The following is a 16,699-nucleotide window of genomic DNA, read 5'->3' as shown; positions in this document are numbered from 1 at the left end:
TAGATTTTAAGTAGTCTACTCTTTTATATGGCTTTTGCCTTTATTTTCATATTTTGTGAGAAAAGATTTAAAGATATTATTCATATATCTTTACTTTTGTTGACATTTGAAAAATCTTTTTACAGATTTATCGAATCCTGGGCAAGACTGTGGTCTGTTACCCCATCATCTTTGATCTCAGTGATTTTTATATGTCTCAGGATGTGTTATTGCTGATTGATGACATTAAGGTACCTTAAAAAAATTTCTTTAAATATTATGACTATGATCTCTATGGACCTCATCATCTGACATTACAGAATATACCCCTCTGTGGCAGGACACCAGGGCTAGATATCTTCTATGTGTGCTTAATGGGTGCTTTTTAGGAATTATTCCTACTTTCAGACTGATTTGAAGTAATTCTTTATGTCATCTGGAATCTTTATGCTGTGTGGAATTTGAGGAATTTTTTTTCTTTTAGGAGATTAAGCCAGGATGCAATATTTGCAATTAACTACTGTTTTCTCTCCACATTCCTATTTTTAGAAGAGTTAAAAAAATAAAGGATAATAAGAACATATCTGGGACTTAGTCCAGAAAGAAACTTCCAATGTATTTCCTGGTAGAAGGACAGATTCAGCTCAGACTCCTATACTTTCTAAGTCTACAACCTCAGCAATGAATATAGAAAGAAATGTTCTGATTGAGAGCCCCAAAGCCCTACAAGAGCTTCAGTCATCAAATAACAATTCAGATGTATTTACTAAGATAGAAAAATAGGTATTCATTTAGGAGTATTTTTAAAAGATGAGTTTAAATCTAAATGGTTTCATGGATAGTATAGGTTAGCCTTTTATTTAGTGAATTTAAACATTCCATCCTCCAAGCATTCTAATCATTAATGAATGAGTCATAACTTATGGGTATCACTGGATATTTTCATAGCTCTACTGCCATTGATTGTTAGTTATTATGAATTCCTTTCAGCTACTGCACCCTTACTTTTACTTGTCCCCTTATGTTTTGGTAGAATGCTTTGCAGTTTATTAAACAGTATTGGAAGATGCATGGCCGACCACTGTTCCTTGTTCTCATTCGGGAAGACAACATAAGGTAGGGAGTTGAGAGGAAATGTGTATTTCTTGTATCCCTTCCCTGCTTGTCAAGTCTTTGAAGTCAGACATCATATTTTACATTTCATTTTAACCCTTATGATACCTCACAGGCTATTTTACAAATAATAGCAGCCCAATCAATATTTGGGAGATGACTGGTTCATCCCTTTGCCTATAGGGGTGACTTAATGTCTATTGACATTCTTCCTTGACAGTCAAATTCTGCCTCCTCCCTGAAACCTTGCTATGTATATCTTTGGAAAAAGCTCTCTCTACTTATTTTATATCATTTTCTACATATCTTATATTTTTGTATTCTAATCTTTATCCTAGCATTTGTTTTTTTTACCCCTCATAGAGTGAGTTTTTGGAAGCCAAGGGCTACATATTCTTTATCATTATAGCTTTCTTAGTGTCTCCCACAAGGTATTGAACAAATTAAGTGTTCATATATTTTTGTAAAAGGAATGAATAAATAATATATTTCATACTTTATTAATCAGTACATTTTGCTTATTTATTTTAGAGGCAGCCGTTTCAACCCTATATTGGATATGCTAGCATCCTTTAAAAAAGGAATGGTTGGAGGAGTGAAGGTTCATGTTGATCGATTACAGGTACTTTTGAAAGATATGAAGCAAGCGTATTTTTAGCACAATTAATGCTTAACATATGCTTTAATCCATTTTATCTGGAAAAGAATTTTTATCATATAATTTCTCACAATTTGTTAATCATTTTATTAAGCATTTCTCTTTTCTTTCAGTTGTCTATAAATACCATTGATTGCTGGCATAGTCTTTCAGGAATATAATTTATGCTTCAGTGTCAAGGTTTTTCTTTTTCTATACCTTTCCTTTCATACCTACTCACATGACCCAAACCTAGGCCCTTAGAATCTCATCAATAATTTACTGCAATAATCTCCTAATTCATCTTCCCACCTCTGAATTATGAAATAGTCATATGAATCTTCTACACCATGCTGTCAGCCAGGAAATCTGTACACACTGCAAGATTTGCATTATTATAAGATATTCATAAACTATACTAGAGGGAAAACACACAACTGCTTGAAGCTGAAGATTAAACTTGATGACTTTGTTCTCCATTTGTTCTTTGTACTTAGTACTGTTTTAACATTTAACTACCTTTTTTTCAATCAGAACTATTCATGCTTCCTTTTTTAGCATAAGATGGAACTCTGCTGATCTCATAGCCTTTGATGTTAACCAATTTCACTGCAATATTGAATCTGAAAATAATTCCATTTCCCTTAAATATTTAATCTTTTTCTCATATTTTGGAAGGTTTCCATTTCATTTGAGGGGAGATGTGTAAATTATAAAGACAAAGCAAAATTATTTTCTAGCAAGATGGGATCCTGGATCCTCATCATTTGCTTTTTCTGCTTTTGACTTTGCCTGATGTGGCATATCAGAGAATAACAGAATTTGAGAGCTAAAAGGAACTTCTTTTTTTTTTTAAATCTTAACTTCTCTCTGAAATTGAGAAGTCTTCTTTAAATAGCTATGTAATCACAGAGTCACAGGATGCCAAAACTGAAGGGGTCTCAGTGTTATCCCCACTCTGTATTCATCCAGTCTCTCCTTGAAGATACCCATGGAGGAGGAAATCTCTGTTTCTTGAGTCAACTCATTTTGGATGGCTTATTTGTTAGGAAGTTCTTCCTGACATCAAGCCTAAATTTACATTTTCGCATCTTTTACCCATTACTCCTAGTTCGCATAAAAACCTTTAAAATATTTTTTTCATTTTAATTTTTAAAATTTATTTTAATTTTAATTAAATAATTTTTAAAGAGCTGTCGTCTCCTTCCTTCCCCTTACCCCAGGTCTTCATTTCTTTAGGGTAAATATGATAATTTCTCTAACCAGTCTATGGACAGAGAAGGAACCTGAGCTCAAAGAAAGGAACAAGCTTGCCCAAGGTCACAAAAGTAGATAATAATAAGTAGTAGTAATATTTATATTTATGTAATTTTTACCATGTGCTAGACATAACCTTTTACAACTATTTTCTCATTTGATCCTCACAATAGCCCTAGAAAGTTAGTGTTAATATTATCTCCATTTTACAGATGAGAAAACTGAGGCAAACAAAGGTTAAATGCCTGGCCGAAGGTCACACAGCCTGTAAGTGTTTGAGGCCATATTTGAACTCAAGGCTTCCGGATTTCCAGGTTGATTACTCTATGCATTGTGCCACCTCGCTGCCTTTTAACAAAGCTGGGCATGAGAACCCAGGTTTTTTTATTTCCAGTATGATTCTTTTCCTATAGTATTATACTTTAGACTAATGTAATCATCTTTTTCAGCAGCATAATTGATATGGCTTCCCATTCCCCCTTTAATTTCCTCTTCAGTTGTGCCTCAGGGGATTCTCTAAAAGGAGAGAGAAGTCAGCAGTTTCATTTTTTAAAGCAACTTGTTTTTGATAAACTATTCAAGTAGTATAATATTGTAGAGTAAATGAAAACAAAATCCATATTTTTACTTTTTGGATTCTCCTTACCAGTGACTAAAGCTGGCGAACTCTTTTTGTTTTTAAGTCTCTTTCAACTTCAGCCATGGGAATACAGTATCATATACAGAACAGATTGATATGGGTTATATAGTTTCATTGCACTCAAAATCATAGTGGCAAATATTGACTAAATTCATAATAAACTTCATGTTTCTAATAGCCCCTACATGAGATTCTCCACAAAGAACTGAAATTCTTTTTTTTTTTTAGTCCCGGGTTTTAGAGACAAATTGCGAAGACTTATAGTTCCGTATTAGACTGAGACCAAATAATTCTCTATATGAAATTAGAATGAGAGCATTTCGGTCAAGAGCAAGCAGTATTTAAAAAGCAAGATGATCTTTTCTGTGGTCTCATTGTAGTAACCACTTTAAGAGTTTTATGTAGGAATAGGATGTGGAATGTGAACCCATGTGAATGGGAGGTTTTTTTTTTAATCCTTACTTTCTGTCTAGTGACAATTCTAGCACAGAGAAGCAAGGGCTAGACAAATGGGATTCAGTGACTTGCCCAGGGTCACAGAGCTAGGATGTGTCTGAGGCCAAATTTGCACTCAGAAAGATGAATGTTCTGACTGCAGGCCTGGCTCTCTCACTCTATGTACCAAACCACCTGGCTACCAGAATGGGAGTTTCTAATGATGGCAAACGGAGTGGCAATGTACAAGAGATAGAGAAGACACCAAATTTTGAAATTAAAAGATGGACCTCTGGGCTAATGATGCAGAATGCAATGTACATATTTAGACATGGGCCATGTTGGAATTGTTTTTTTTTTTTTTTACTCTAGTGTTTTTGTAATAAAAGTCAAATCTTAATGCTGGGCAGCTAGGTAGTAGAGTGGCCAGAATGCTGAATTTAGAATCAGGAAAGCCTCATTCAAATCTTACTTCAGACATTAATTTGATGCATGATTCTAGGTAAGTCAGCTCAATTTCCTTAATTTTTAAAGCATCAATAAAACATTAAGAAAATAAAAGTTCAGGAGGCAGCTGGGTGGCTCAGTGAATTGAGAACCAGGTATAGAGAATGAAGGTCCTAGGTTCAGATGTGGCCTCAGTTCCTTCCTAGTTCTGTGATCCTGGGCAAGTCACTTAACCCCCATTGCGTAGTCTTTGCCACTCATCTGCCTATGAACCAATACACAGTATTGATTCTAAAATCGAAGGTAATGGTTTAAAAAAAAAAAAGAAAAGAAAGTTTAGAAGGGAATACAAAAAGGGCAATTTTGTAACTATTATGTTAAATTACGCTCACATATATAATATATATCTAAAACATTTCTATACATATACACACACACTTTTTAAAAAATGCAAAGTATACATAACAAATTAATGATTTCATATACAGCCCTCTTTTTGGTTTTTCTTTTGGATTATTAAAATACCCAAGTTTCTTTATAATTGTTAGCTTTATAATAAAAGTGAAAACAAAAAAAATTGTCCATCCTAAACTATTTTCTAAATCTATATTCAAGGCTACTATGCTATTACAGCTAGTTATTTTTCCACTTGTCTGCCATCATTATGATCAATCTGATGTATTTTTCAAGCATCTCCTTTGTGCATGACTCTATAGTGAGTTCCCCAGAGTATAAATGAGTATGATAAAAGCTTAAGCAAAGATACTTAGCCAGTAGCAGCAATATTTTCATATACCTCATTCCTTCACTTCTGTTTTATAACTCAGTCAAAAGGGAGGAAAAAGAGGAAATCGTATTTTTTTAATAGCCATTCACTTGACTATTTTCTGGCTTTTTTGAGGGCCATATATGGCTCTTTCTGCAGGAGCCATAAAGTCAATTTTTTTTTCAGGTGCTGTTACAGGAGCGCACTGTGAGCACTGTACGGCTCTCATGAAATTACATTTTAAAAAATGTGGCGTTTATGGCTCTCACGGCCAAAAAGGTTGCTGACCCCTGATCTAGTCCCTTTAAAAAAATACTAAATGACATCATTTTGGGCCTATTTCACCCTTACACATCTTGTCTGTAGTCTCTTTGACCTTTGTTCTTTGGATCTATGATAGATTCCTCTGAGCCTGGATTGCTCCATCTTTGATCGTTGTTTGAATTACCTTTTAGTTCTAAATCTATTCTCTAGTTGGCCTTCTCCTAGATCTCTTCTATTGGCTGAGCTAATGTAACAGATATATTTGATGGCAAGAGAGATTATTCAGTTTTTCTTTGGCCTCATAAAGAGATCAAGTCACTTCTCTGTTTTAAAGTCTCTAATCACTGTACCCACTTGGTCCCCTTGGTTCTGAGATTGTAGCTTGAATTACTATAGTTCTAACAGTAATGGCAATAATACAAATTTATATAGATATGTAATACTGTCTGTATCTTCTCATTCCCTTCCCCCCTATTATAGGGAAAGAATACTATTGAAAAATCACTTTAATTTCAGATTCTCCCTCCTTTACTTATAACTAATTTGCAGTTACCTGTCAATGTTACAGTAGTAATAGAGATAACTAGAAGCCATATGTGATTCACAAAATCATCTTTAGTTATCTGTCACTATTGATAGTATCTTCATACTTTTCACGATAATATCTTCTAACAAGCAGAAACAATTCACTGTTTTGAGTTGCATTTCACTTAATTTGGATTTCTAATGAAAGTTCAAATGCTAAATGTGAGTTTCTAGGAAAATAAGACTGACATATAGACAGGCAGTCTCTGATTATTGGAAACTTGAAAGCAATCAGTTGTTGGGGAAATAGCAATGAAAAGCAATAAAAACACCCTTCAATATGTTAGCTTTTCAAGGACAGTATGAGATATAATGCTTTTGAGGCAAGGGGAATACTAAAATGTATCATCTCTGGTCTATATTACAATTTATTAAGACAAACAATTTTAACTATATTTTTTCTGTTTTTGTTGTTTACTAATACCAACCTTTTTGTTTGTGCCATGCTGATTAAGAAGTGACTTTAGTCTAAATTTTTTTCTCCATTCTATATTTCAGACATTGATATCAGGAGCTGTAGTTGAACAACTTGACTTCTTAAGAATCAGTGACACAGAAGAGTGAGTGCCATGGGAATATCCAGTCATTGTGTTCCTTGAGATATTACTAAAAATATTTAAAATTTGAATTTTTTTCCTCTTATTTCCTAGGCTTCCAGAATTTAAGAGTTTTGAAGAGCTAGAACTCCCCAAGCATTCTAAAGTCAAAAGACAAAGTAGTACTCCCAATGCTCCTGAACTGGAACAGCAACCAGACATATCAGTCATGGAATGGAAAAACAAGCCAACCCATGAAATACTCCAAAAATTAAATGTAAGGAGATGTAATAACCTTGAGTGAGATTAGGACTCTGCTTTTCCTTTGTTATCTCGGAGAGTATCAAGATTTACCATAAAGCTTAGAATTATTTATTAGGCTCCTAGCTCCCTGTCATGCACATCACCATCATTTTACTGGTATGTATCTAATACTTTATGCTTTACAAAGCATTTAACATAAATCTTTTGATTTGCTGACTTCTAGGTGCTCTCATGTGATAGATCTGTTTTGATTAGCCTTTGAGATTAGACTTAGAAGCAATGATGGGTAGGGAGTTGCAGGAGTAGATTTTGGCTTAATAGAAGGACAAATTACCAAATAATTGTTTAATTCCTATTTATCCTTTAAGGGCTAACTCTAGTGATCCTTCCTCTTTGATCTCACAAAGCACTTTGCACTGCACCTTTCTAATGTGCCAATCATGTAATATTGTGTATCATAATTATGTTTGTCTTTATCCCCCTCTTAGATTCTAAACTCTGGTATTTGCCCTTTTCTAGACTTATAGCTTTGTATGGTTTCCTAAAAGAAGAAATTTGACAAATGCTTATTGAATAAATGAATCATCTCATGTGTTCCTCACAATAATCCTGTGATGAATCAAATTATAGTAGGTGGATGAGGGTGGAAAAAAGATAGGGAGTAAGTGATAGAAAGGGATAATATTAAACTTTCCTCTCCCTCTGAGATACCGTGTTACTAACACTAGTGCCTATTTCTTTCCAGTTAACAAGAGTTATTTATCTTTTTTCTAGGACTGCAGTTGTCTGGCCAGCCAAGCCATTCTATTGGGTATACTGCTTAAAAGAGAAGGTCCTCATTTCATAACTAAGGAAGGTAGGTACATATGATATGGGTAAAGTTTTTTTTTTTTTAAATAGGCTAGGAAGTATTTGTCCAGTGTACTCGTAAAAAATCTGAATAGTGAACATACACTGAAGAAGTTACAGTTATTTTTCTCCCCATTAAGACAGTTTTTCCTTTAAATGGAAAGCGCATATTCATCGCCCCTAGAGTGGAATGAGCTGTTAAATATATGAACTGCTAAATTGTTTTCATGCAGTGTTGGATGATTGTAATTCTGAGCACAGGATTTTTTTCTTTCCTTTTTGTTGATAATACACTTAATCTCTTACATTAGAATGGAGCCAGAGACAAGGTTTCTGCCTGTGCATGTTAGCTTCAAATGGCTCAGCAGTTGCATATCGGCAGTTTGGTTTTCTGTGTTATTTTTCCCTTATATTTTAAGATTGGCATCAAATTAAATTGTCTATAAAAATTAGTCCTTTTTTGTTCTGCAGCAGAATTTAGAATGGAATGTGGCATTAAATGAAATTGTGGTTCAAAACTGACTTAAAAGGGTGATAAAAATAAATCATTTCTAATCACGTTCATGTAATGGCCTGAATTAATCTAAGAAGCCTCCAAATAGTCTTGAATATATTCAGCCAATGTTCTGGAATGTTCGTGTTCTAAGTCAATATTTATTTGCAGTATTTCAAAACACATAACACATTTAAAGACTATGCCTAGTTACAAAAAGCTGTCAAGATAAATGTCTTGGGACAATTAGCAAATTCTGTCTTGCTATTTTAAAAATTCTGAATGGGAGGGGCTAAACATGGACGTGACAAAACATGGAGCCTAAGCTAATGTTCTAAGGAAGAAAGACATATTTTTAAAACTCTTGTTTTGCCTTTATCACAGGATGATTAATTATGAGGATTGAATAAAATATTGTTGAGAATTAGAAAATGGTACAGAATAAGTAATATTTTATCATAATATTGATTGAAGATCTCATTAATATATCATTTTTCCATTCTTGGTTACTAATTAAAAGCATGTTTAAGATTGTTTTTTAAGTTTTTCCTGTCATTACTGCCATTCAGTAAGAAATATGTTCATTATCTCTTCTTTATTATATATAAGTTGAAGATTCTTATTTTCTAGTTAGGTTTTATCCTTAAGTCATAATTTTTATAGAGCAACCTATAAATGACTCACCTTTACAACAACTATAAATATAACCCTTATGATTCTAATTGTTGTGCATAACTAGCTGTGAAAACAGAAGGGGAAGCAGATGCTTAACTGATGAATTTGCTTATTCTTCCTTTCTCTGGTCACAACCTAAATATGGACTTTAGCCATAAGATAAGTTTAGTTTGTGGTGGGTCTTTTTTTTTAACCTTTTGTTTATTAGGAGTCTGGAACTTCACATGATCACCATAACTGTGTTCCTAATTAGAGAACATTTATAGTAAATACTTTATAAATGTAACCCATATAAGCTCTAAGGATATTTTCCCAATTTCTACTCTCACTTGTAAATCCTGGGTCCCAGAGCAAGCTTTTATATATCTCTCTGAGGTCTCAAAGGATGACCCAAGAGCTCAAAAGTGATTCCCTCCCAAAATTACTAGAGAACAATAAATTTAGTTAGCTAGCCTTAAGTAGTTTTTTTAAACAGATCTTTTCTAAAAGTAATAAAGTGAGAATAGTTGGTACAAAACATCCTTTCTCCATATCTCCCTAAAAAATGTGTAATATTCTCCTATGAGTTCATGTAGAGAGTCCATTGGAAAGTGGGATCAAGTTTAGAGATCACCAAGGGCACAGCTTTTGATTGCTGAAAGTTCTTTTCTCCCATTCATAAGGAGAGTCAAGAAATTCTTCTCTTGAATCTGCCTCTAGTCTGTCCTTGGCTCCCAAAGTAAGCCCTTAGAATCTGATGGAAAGATGGGAAGTCCAGACTCTGCTAAGCTCAAAAATTCTTCTTAAGTCAAAGAGAACTTGGTTTTGGCCCAGATTCCTCCCTACCCTCACCTTCACTTGGTGGTTCTTCCTTTGAGGTATGCTGGGAAACGATATTTGCTTCTATTTTTTAAATTCTCCAATTCTAATCAGCTTGTTGCTTTTATACAGGACCCAAAGTGGTGACAAAACTCACAGCTAATTGAAACAGACTTTCTGTCTAGTGTCATTTCACTTCATTGAATGACTTTCAAAAACTTTTTTTTTGCACTTAGTCTAAAGCAGTGGTTCCCAAACTTTTTTGACCTCCCGCCCCCTGTCCAGAAAAAATATTACTTAGCCCCCTGGAAATTAATTTTTTTAAATTTTAATAGCAATTAATAGGAAAGATAAATGCACCTGTGGCCATCACTGCCCCCCTGGATCGCTGCAGAATCCACCAGGGGGTGGTGGTGCCCACTTTGGGAATCACTGGTCTAAAGGCTTAGAATTAAAATTGATTGAGCATTTTTCACTTACTTTAATTAGGATATGGTGACCTGATTGAATAAATGTCAATCAAACCTCAATATCTATATATGAATGAAGACCGTATTTTTATTTTCAAAATATCTGCTGAGAGATAATGGTGATACTTGGTTTTAGTTTTATGTACTTTAAATTTTGAAAGTTGTAAGACATACTGGTCATGAAGTCTTGTCCAATATGTCATAGAAGTAAAATTAACTTGAGGCAAAATACTGAAGATTTTTTTTTCCCCATTACTTTTTGATAATCCTTAAATATGTGTTCCTTTTCTTTTCTGCATGGACCAAATCCATACCAGAGAGTAGTTTTGTGCAAGTGGCACCCATAACTCAAGGGAACAAACCTCTTGACATTGTATGATCATAGTGCCATACACAGTAGGTCCTCACTACTTGTTTGTTGATTGCCTAAACCTCTCCTCTGTATGAAGAGCTATGTGTGCTAGGGGCTTAAGTGAGGAAAAGAAGAGCAAATGTAGTTCCCTTCCTCACAAAACTTATAGATTAGTGGTTAATGAACAATAAGATTTCTTCACAGTCTACAATATTAGTTCCACCTTGCTGATTATTTTATAATGTATTCATTCTTTTTCTCCTGTATAAATAGATACGTTTGTTTTTTAATTAAATTATAGGTTTTCCATATTGAGTAAGTTTCAGTTTTAAGGAATGATAATGTGCCAAATTCAAATCTCCAGAGACTGGAAGTCAACAGAATTTGGATGTTAGCACTTGATATATTTTAATCACATGTTTTATATGTCTTGCTATGAAGTAACTCTGAATATTAGTGAATTTATTGAAAGGACTGATCCAAAAATGAAAGTTCATAAATGACTAAAATTATTTGCAAAAGGTCACCAGAATAACCATGACATGCATTTAATAACAAATTTCCTTGGCCATAACTTACAACAACTGATTACCTTGATAAGGTACCGCGTGCCAGTGTATGTTCAATAACTATTATGTGACTATGATTGTATTATTTCATGTTTAGGTACTGTTTCTGATCATATTGAGAGAGTCTATAGAAGAGCTGGCAGCAAAAAGCTTTGGTTAGTATTCAGTATCATTATTGTTCTTTGTTATTGTTGTTATTGCTGTTGTTGTTGTTATTTGGGGTGGCATAAAGATAAAGGTGGCTTTTTAAATTAGGAGCCAAAATAATGATAGCTGCCCCCTCCCTATCCCATCTACTCCTCTTGAACCACAATACCATCTCAGTCTCTCTTCAGATAGCAGCCTCTTTCTCCATAACTATATCAAATTATGGATAGGCAAAGACTTCTATAGGAGGTTACTTTTATTTTATGGCTTTTCTCCAATCTTCCTCTCTCCAATCTGGAGTCACAAGCTCTTATTCTTTGCGAGACCCTTTCCTCCAATGCAGAAAACCTTGGAGATATAGCAAGAATTACAGCCCTGCTATAACCTGCTTTTGTTACCTTAGGCAAGTCATTTAACATTTCTGAGGCCCAACTTCCTCAACTCTAAAATGAGGGGACTGAATGACCTCTGAGTTCCCTTCTAGCTATAAATCTATGATTTTATGGCATAAACTACCTAGAGAATAGTTGACTTAAGGGCCACAGGTAGCTGATTCTTTTAACATATATTCTATACTGGTTCCAGTAATGGAGGCCCCCTCTTGAAAATAACTAACTTTCATTTATTAGAAGTCTCTTCCTTAAAGGGTAGTTTAATTTTTATTGTGTATGTAGAGACATAAGTACTCAATTTACCTTAAAATAGCTATGACTGGTTGAGCAATTATCTGACCACTGCATTTCAAAATTAGTGAATTAACTACCAAAGCAGAAAATGACATATTTTAGAAGACATTTTATAGATTCTTTATATAGTATATAAATAATTATTCTAAATCTTCAACAAAACAATGTAAAGAAACTTCCATAAGAATGTTGTCTATCTGTTCTAGGTCATATTTCATCATCTGTAAAATGATGGAGCTGAAACAGATGAACTTAAAGAATGTCAAACAATATAGGATTCAAATCTTCTCCCCATGCCCCCGACCCCTGTGCTACTACCTCCCCTATTGATTATTTCCAATATATCCCCCAGATGTCTTATTTACATATAATTATTTGCATGTTTTCTTATCCATTAAACTGTGAGGTCTTTGAGAGAAGAAATAGACTTTTGCCTTTTTAAAAATTTTCTGATATTCTCAGCACTTAGCACAATGTTTGGCACATAGTAAGTAAATACTTGTTGATTTCAAATGTGATTTTTTTGGGAGCCATTCACAAAATTACAATAACTCTAATACTTAAATCTTTAAAATTCTATCACACAAATATTCACACTGAAGAAAATCATTGTAGTCAAATGGATTTTGCCCATCAGATTTTAAATGTAGGCCTGCTGCCTTATTTTTGGTTTGATAAAATCAATATTATGCAATATCTTAAATTTTTGTCACAAAATGAGACTTGTATTGAATTGGGAAAGGGAAGTAATTGGCAAAAATTTAGAGTACAATTTTGCTTAGATGGAGCAAATCTTGGAAGTCTTATTTCTTTTATTTTCCCTCTGGTGGCTGTCCCGTGACCCACTTAGGTTGGCGGTGCGCTATGGTGCTGCATTTACCCAGAAATTTTCTTCCTCTATAGCCCCCCACATTACTACTTTATTGGTACATGGGAAACAGGTAAAACTGCGTGCAGGTTGGAAAGTGGCACTGCTTGACATGTGTGAGCTTCTCTGCATTGGATGAAATAAATATATGCTCTTTGGGAATGCATTCTTCTCAGTCTTGTAGTGCGTGAGTGAGGACAGCCTTCTTCCCAGAAACAGAGATTAAGATTTGTTATCTCACTAACTCCATTGGTGATTGGCACCTTTATCCCTTATCCCTTCTTTTCAGTAAAAGCTCAGGAATATACATGCTCCTTCACCTCAGGTAAACTTTGATGTACCAGAAAATAACTACCAGTTTAAAATCCAGTATTTTACATTCTTTTGTTCACTGAAATAGTTCCACATGTAAGTTTTGACTCTGAGTAAGATGTAATTTTATTTAATCTGTGTGTATGTCATGGATCTGCATGTACTGTGCTTTAAAACAAGAAGAACAATATTTGTGCTTTCCATATTCTAAAGACTTTTCAGAAACTCTAAAATGTCAGGGTGAATCATTCCTCAATCAATCCCTTTTACCATACTATTTAAAAAAACTTTCTAACCAGTTTTGTCATTTGCAGTAGCCATAATATTCATGATTGGGATGAGGAAGAGGAGGACACTAGAATCTTATTATAGTGCTATTTTCTAGAGAGCAGGTTTCAGCTTGAGATGATCCATCTTGAAACACATTTAAAAGGGATTAATTACTGAGGTATCTGAGGAAACTCATTATAACACAATTTAGCTTACAATGTGGTTCCCTAAAACAACTTCATGAGACTCCACTGCCATTTTAAAATGAATTTTATTGTGTAAAGTTAGAAAAGTTATTGATAGTATATCCTTTCTACATTACAGTTTATATAATACAAATGAAAAGTTTGATTAAACATATTCGTCCTTAGCACAGCAGAATGATACACAAAAGAACTGTCAGTTAATTATGTATGTATGTGTATATATATATGTATATATATACATATATATATATATATTACATAGTCTGTAAATTCCTACTCTGCCCTTCATTACCCCTGTGGTATTAACTTTAAAGAATCCATAAACCCACTGTGATTTATTAAGTTACTTGGATGAGAAAATATGGGTTTTTAAATAGCCCCATTTGGAGACTGCCCTCAAACATGACTTGAATCTATTAAAATAGCATTTAACATCCAATGGGATTGCTCTCTTCTTTGCCCTAGGTCGGTTGTGCGCTGCGCAGCGAGTCTTTTAAATAAAGTAGTGGACAGCCTTGCACCTTCAATTACTAATGTGTTAGTTCAGGGTAAACAGGTAAGTCTGCATTTTTCAGACTCTAATCAAGACCTCATCAAAAATATTTCTGTTCAAAATGTTTCCCTCATTCTACTCTGAAAACCCTTACTGTCATATATCACAGTCATAAGAATAAAATGAAGAGAAAGACTCCTGACCAGTTCTTTAAAACTAAAGTAATAACACAAAAGACTCCTTAAAGCAAAGTCCATAATAAAAAGATACATGTGCTTTAAGTAGGTAGGTGATATCCTTTTCTCATTCAAGCTTCTTCTGAGCTTTGACTTTCTTCTGGATTCTCTTTGGTGCAAAATGTGTACTAATGTTAAATCAACTCAAAAGAGCTTCTAGAACAAAGAAACTGCATTTGTTCAATAGGTTTAGGGAACACAACAATACATTTATGAAAAAATTGCATGAGGACTTACAGCATGGAGAATGGCAATCCTTTTTCTTTCATCTGTTCAGCATTTGATTTGCCTGGCTTAATCGTTGCTTGGTTATAATGACAGTTTGCTTGCTTCTATTTTCTTATCTGGGAAACAGTGCATTACTATGCTTTCTTGACAGTAAATGCAACAAATCATCAGTACGGTAAGGTTTAATCATTTGAGGTACTTTTAACTCCCTTTGGCTGAATCAACTCAGTGCCCATATCTCATCTCTTAATTAGTGTTAAAAACTTTAAGTCAGGAGGGCTTAATATCCAGCTTTTACAATATGTTTGAATAATAACTACTTGTTCTTTTTGATAATATATAACAGCAAAAATTAAGTAGTAATTGGCTTTAACTTTTTTTAAAAGGCTCAAATTGCACCCACACATCATATTGCCTCTGTTTTCACAACATTCTTTATGAAGTAGCTAGGTGGTAAAGTGAAATAGAGTACTGGACTTGGAGCCAGAAGTCCTTCAGCTTCTGACACTTAGCACTTGTGTGACCCTGAAAAACCATTTAACTTCTGCTTACCTTATATATCTCAGCTGCATAAGGGGGATAATTATTGTGCCTACTTCTCAGGGTTATGAAGCATTTTACAAATCTTAAAGTTCTTTCTGTTGGCTATTATTATTGTTGTTATACAGAGGAAGCACTATTACCTATTATTTGTTTGATAAGGAAAACCGAGGTACTTGGAAATGACTTCTCCAAAATACTAAATCCCAGTCTGATGCCCTTTTCACTAGACTGTGCTGTCCTGTTTTTTAGACTCTTGCCTTTTGTATTAGTATTAATTCCAAGATAGAAGAGCAGCAATGTCTGGTCTGGGCAATCAGAATTAAGTGACTTGCCCAGGATTACACAGCTAGTAAATATTTAAAGCCAGATTGAACCCAGGTCTTCTTGACTCAGACATGGCACTCTATCCATTGTACTGCCTAGCTGCCCCAACTGTGCTGTCTTTCAAAGTAATCAAAAGTGCCAGAAGAAGAAGAATGTACGTGTATAGCTGTTTCCCCCTTAAAATTTGATATCTAGGTTACCATGATAAAACCTTAACTGTAATGCATATAAAGCACTATAGAATGGCCTTTGGAGGTCTTTATACATTCCCAAGTGGTTGCTTTGACCCAGTGATTCTTTTATAATCTCACAGAACTTCTGTCATGAGGTTATTGTCTCTTGAGGCACTCCTCATGAAGAAAAAACATTACTTTAAACATCTCTTACCGAGAGCAGAAGGAAAGTAACCAGCAACCACTTCAGATAGCCTACTATTTAAAGCTTTGCTACAAAAAGCTTTGCTTCTAGTTGGCCAAACTTTTGACACTGATTAATTTCCTGCATCTCAGCAACTTACATTGTAACTAAAGCTTTGGCACAATGTTTTCAGTTCTCTAAGCAAGCAGGAATTTAGAATAGGATGTTTAGATTGCAGGTCACCTCTCCGGTGACATTGTCCAACCTGAGAACTGAAGCAACAGATTGAAATGAAATGATTATTTAGTCTTACTACTTCAATAGGGAGTGACACGTATCTTGGTTTTCCAACTTAACAAAAGTAACATTTGAACTAATTAATAGCTACGACTCATGATATAATAAATAGGTGATGTTCAGTTTCCAGTCCAGAAATTTCTTTTAGACCAAGACTCCATAATGCTTCACCTACTTTCTCTTTCTTATCACTTTTTAGTTTGTATCTATTCCACTCTCTGTTACCCAGACCCCTGATAGGACTAGGGATAAGGGAGATGGAGGTAGAGTCAGCTATGGCACTTTATGTGGGAGTAAAAATAGGGAGGAGAGAAACTGAGACCAAAGTATTAGAGTATGCTTTTCAAAAGGACTTTACCTTTTAAGATTTACTGTTCCCTATGCTTCTGTGTTACCTCTGCAACCTTGCCCTGTAGTTGAGGAATGAATCAATAAGTATTTACTGACCACTGAAAGTGTTCCTAGAACTTTGCTGGATTACACTGCTGCCCATGAAAGATACCTGTCCAATAAGAACCTACAGCCTTGCCTTTAAAAGACAAATCTTACAACACAATACAGTTTATAATCAAGGGCTAAAATGTATGGTCTAAACCTTAAATA

General features: G+C 34.4%; 1 protein-coding gene across 2 annotated transcripts in view; it reads left to right on the top strand.

Annotated features, from left to right (window-relative positions):
* The window catches only part of PHKB (phosphorylase kinase regulatory subunit beta), a 231,915-nt gene that overhangs the window by 176,489 nt on the left and 38,727 nt on the right, over positions 1–16,699 (top strand). Inside the window, exons 18-25 of one of the 2 annotated variants that reach the window (XM_044664172.1) lie at positions 126–230; positions 1,013–1,095; positions 1,624–1,714; positions 6,622–6,683; positions 6,774–6,936; positions 7,698–7,779; positions 11,227–11,284; positions 14,084–14,174. In XM_044664172.1, the coding sequence (XP_044520107.1) occupies positions 126–230; positions 1,013–1,095; positions 1,624–1,714; positions 6,622–6,683; positions 6,774–6,936; positions 7,698–7,779; positions 11,227–11,284; positions 14,084–14,174 (735 nt within the window). Of the gene's footprint in view, positions 1–125; positions 231–1,012; positions 1,096–1,623; positions 1,715–6,621; positions 6,684–6,773; positions 6,937–7,697; positions 7,780–11,226; positions 11,285–12,812; positions 12,904–14,083; positions 14,175–16,699 lie in introns of both variants that reach the window. The other variant, XM_044664174.1, reaches the window with a different exon arrangement.

Source organism: Gracilinanus agilis, chromosome 2 (genome assembly GCF_016433145.1).
Source record: "Gracilinanus agilis isolate LMUSP501 chromosome 2, AgileGrace, whole genome shotgun sequence".
Lineage (NCBI taxonomy): Eukaryota > Metazoa > Chordata > Mammalia > Didelphimorphia > Didelphidae > Gracilinanus > Gracilinanus agilis.
This window is presented reverse-complemented; position numbering and strand designations above follow the sequence as displayed.